This window comes from Trifolium pratense, linkage group LG2 (genome assembly GCF_020283565.1).
Source record: "Trifolium pratense cultivar HEN17-A07 linkage group LG2, ARS_RC_1.1, whole genome shotgun sequence".
NCBI lineage: Eukaryota > Viridiplantae > Streptophyta > Magnoliopsida > Fabales > Fabaceae > Trifolium > Trifolium pratense.
Genome location: NC_060060.1, coordinates 27,271,417 through 27,275,250, shown reverse-complemented (window position 1 = coordinate 27,275,250; position 3,834 = coordinate 27,271,417). Strand labels below are relative to the sequence as shown.

The 3,834-nt window shown below is 34.0% G+C and overlaps 1 protein-coding gene across 1 annotated transcript; it reads left to right on the top strand.

Annotated features, from left to right (window-relative positions):
- The first annotated feature begins 336 nt into the window (after positions 1–336).
- Positions 337–2,827, top strand: LOC123909759 (transmembrane emp24 domain-containing protein p24delta4-like). The gene is made up of 4 exons (XM_045960645.1): positions 337–823; positions 1,473–1,682; positions 1,813–1,889; positions 2,302–2,827. The coding sequence occupies exons 1-4, from the start codon at positions 617–619 to the stop codon at positions 2,444–2,446; spliced, it is 639 nt and encodes a 212-aa protein (XP_045816601.1). The 5' UTR covers positions 337–616; the 3' UTR covers positions 2,447–2,827.
- Positions 2,828–3,834: the final 1,007 nt, after the last annotated feature.

Here is a 3,834-nt window from a genome sequence, read left to right as displayed (position 1 = left end):
TAAAAATTATAAAAAATTGATATTTTGAAAATACTCATCGAGACGAATCTAACAACATCTTATATGTTAATATTTATTTTTATTTATTAGTAGAAAAATATGGTCAAAACAATATATATGAATAGTGCATATATTCAAAATGGGTCATTCTTTTTGGGACGGAGGGAGTACTATTTATGGGCTTAAAGAGTGCCCGGGGGCACTATTTAGCATTTGCCATTTTTTTATTTATTTAACAACGTGAATGTCAAAAGGCGCGTGGATGAATGAGTTTGGTTACGTGGCAACTTTCCTTTACATAGAAGACTTTGAATCGTGAATACTATTGGTCAACACCTTGCCATGTAAGCTTCAAACGCGTCACAACTTCCAAATCTCATCTTACACACACGCGCTCCTTCTTCCTTTTCAAACTCTCCCAAACTAAAATTTGAACCTAACCAAGAAAAAACACAAACACTGTTGCTCCATAAAAGATACTAATAAATAAACAACAAACATTACCTCAACCAAACGCAAGAGACAAATAATACTACAACAAGAAATTGTGTTTTCTATTGTTGGAAATCTTGAGAAAATTTATTTAGATCTAAAAATAAATACACAGTGTGAAGCTATGAAGTTAAGAGATGGAAGTGGAATCACTTTGTTATTGTTATTGTGCTTAACAAATCTTTCTCTAAAATCAGAGGCTGTGTGGTTAACCATTCCCAGTTCAGGAACTAAATCTAAGTGTGTGTCTGAGGAAATTCAAACACATGTGGTCGTTTTAGCTGATTACTATGTTGTTTCTGATGAAGGTCAACACACAATTACTGCAAAGGTATGTTTTATTTTTAATCATCTTCCCTAATCACTGCTAAGTTTAGATAAATTAATTAGTATTTTGCAAATTTGAGGGACTAAATTGCAAGATCCCTAGAATTTTCGAAACCCAAATGCTTATTTTCTCTATCTCTCTACTACATAAAAGGGTACTATGAAGAGTGGAAGCATCCGAGTCTAGAGGTCCGTGTGTTTCTTGTTTTGGGTCAGAAGCTTTTAGGACTTTGTAATCCCAAAATCATAAGCTTCTTAGGGGAGCTCATGAAAAAAAGCTTAGGGAAAAAAAATTCATAAGCTCGTGTGATATTTTTCTCTCAAACAAAGTTCATAATCACTTATAGAAGATGGTAACTGTGGATAATCACTTGTAGTGAGAATGTCTCATGTGAGAAAATGTTTATCACTTCTTATAACCCTTGAATTTGGTCGTCGAATTTGCTGGCCGCGGATGTACAACTTAAGGATGGTTTTCAAATTTGCAACAACTTGTAATCCTATTTATGATAAATGAACATTTAATGAATCTGCTCTCATTCTCGATCTTTGTGGGTGCTATATTTTGTAACATTAAATTATCAAGTTATTATAAATATAATTTAAAGGATATCTAGTGATTATCTGATTTTATTTGATTTATATTTTTGCAGGTAACATCTCCTTATGGAAACGAGCTGCACCATAATCAAAATGTAACACAAGGGCAGTTTGCATTTACATCAACCGAAAGTGGAAACTATGTGGCGTGCTTTTCGATGGATGGTACACAACAAGAAGGTAGTGCAAGTGTCAGCCTTGATTGGAAAACTGGAATTTCAGCCAAGGATTGGGATTCTGTTGCAAAGAAAGAAAAGATTGAGGTGACCGAAATTCTCCATTCATGCTCTGTCGCGTTTTTGTAATATATGAATGGAATTGTTGAATACTTGTATTTAATTTGTTATAAATGTTTTTTTTTGATTTATAATCTAATGTTTGATTTGATTCAAGGGCGTTGAACTTGAAGTCAGGAAGCTTGAAGGAATAGTGGATGCCATCCACCAGTATCTAATTTATTTGAAGGATAAGTAAGTTTCTTACTCTTACTTATAAATTTTGATTAAATGACGCTGTATTAATTGATCGGTAAATTTGATCAGAAGTTTGGTAAATTAGTTATTAGTTTCATTGCACAAGTTTACTTTGTATCCACTATCTGCATCTAATCACATAGATACTTTATGTGATAATTAGGAACTAATATAACAGTATCACAAAGATTGAATAAATGTGTGAAACTGTTCCACATTGACAATGTATATTTTACTCGGTTCGCCATCTCAATTTCAATAATTGTCAACCAGTAGTTGAGTATCTTCGTTACGCCAAAAAGGCCTGTTATGCTACCTTTCGGAAACAAAAAAAAAAAATGATTATATTGTGTCTAGTACTTCACAATAGCTGCCAGTAACTAATTAACTTTCTTGGACATTGATACAGGGAAGCAACAATGAGGGAAGTGAGTGAAAGAACAAATGCTAGAGTGGCTTGGTTTAGCATCATGTCTCTTGGTCTCTGCATTTTGGTTTCGGCATTGCAGATTTGGTATCTGCAGAGCTACTTTCGAAAGAAGAAGCTGATATAGATATTGCTTTCGAAAGAAGAATCTATTTTTTCTCAAGTTTTTGAGAATCGAGTATGATCAAGTAATTAAGTTTTCTCAAGTTTGTTGAAGCAAAAGGATACTTAGCAAGCAATTCAACATTCTTCAAGAAGGGGCACTCACATTATACTGCCTAAACATAATGCTCCATGGCTTTGGGGAATACAGCATAAGATAAGAATCGAGTATGGCGTTAAACGTGTGGAATGTGTAGTTTTTGTCACCCCTCTTGAATTTCACTCTCTTTGAATATTCCTTCTTTCCTTTTTTTAGTGTTTGTACTATAGAGCAGCTATGACTTCTGTCTCAATGAATTTTACATTACTACTTCAATACAATAACAAGATTCTTTCTTTAAGTGTACTTTCTCCACTCTAACTATTCTATTCCTATCCTTTAAGTTTTATGACCTTGTTAGTACTCACTATATTACAATTATGTTAGTTTTTCTCCTTGAGAGTACTTGAACGCTGGACCTCCAATTCCTTAACCCTTCGCTTAACTAGTTTAACCGGTTGACTTCCGCATCCCACCCCAATTAAATAAAGTTACATTCAATCCATATTATTAATTGTTAGTGGATGGACATTGAAAAGTTAACAACCATACCTCAATTCACGCCTATTATTTTTGCACCATATTCATTTTACAAATTTGCTTTTCTTTCGTTGTTTTTTTTTTCTTTTTTCTGTACATTCTTTCGTTGTTTTTTTAACAAACTTTCTTGAGATTAAAACATAAATAAATAAATTGAGTAGTGGCTTAGTGGGAGATGATCATGATTGAAATCGTCAGACACAAAAAGAAATTCATTTTAGTTAGGCATGGCAATGGGGCGGGGCGGGGACGGGTTTTGCCCTCCCCAAATCCAAACACATAAAGTTCGGGTTTCCCCAAACCCATACCTAACGGGGATTGGGTATCCCCATCGGGTTTCGGGTATCCCCATTACGCCTCTTTCCACATGAATTTAGATTATATTTTAGTATTTTTTTATTAAAAAAAAGTTAAATATCCAAAATTATTTTCTCTCAACAATATTTTTTTAAATAAAGGAAAAAAATAGAGAAAATGGTTTGTTTAATACTCAAATTAAAATAAAAAATAAATATATGAACGTAATTTAAGAGATTGTTTAAGCGTTTCTAATTTAAAAGAGGTAAAATCTAATTTTTAGTATAAGCGGGGCGGGTTCGGGGACGGGTTCGGGGTGAGTATCAATGTACCCATTACCCGCCCCAAACCCATCTTTTAAAATCGGGGAAAATCCAAACCCGAACCTAAACCCAGTCAACTCGGATTTTCCCCGTCAAAGCGGGTATGGTTTGGGTGGGTACCCACGGGTATGGGTTTTATTGCCATGCCTAATT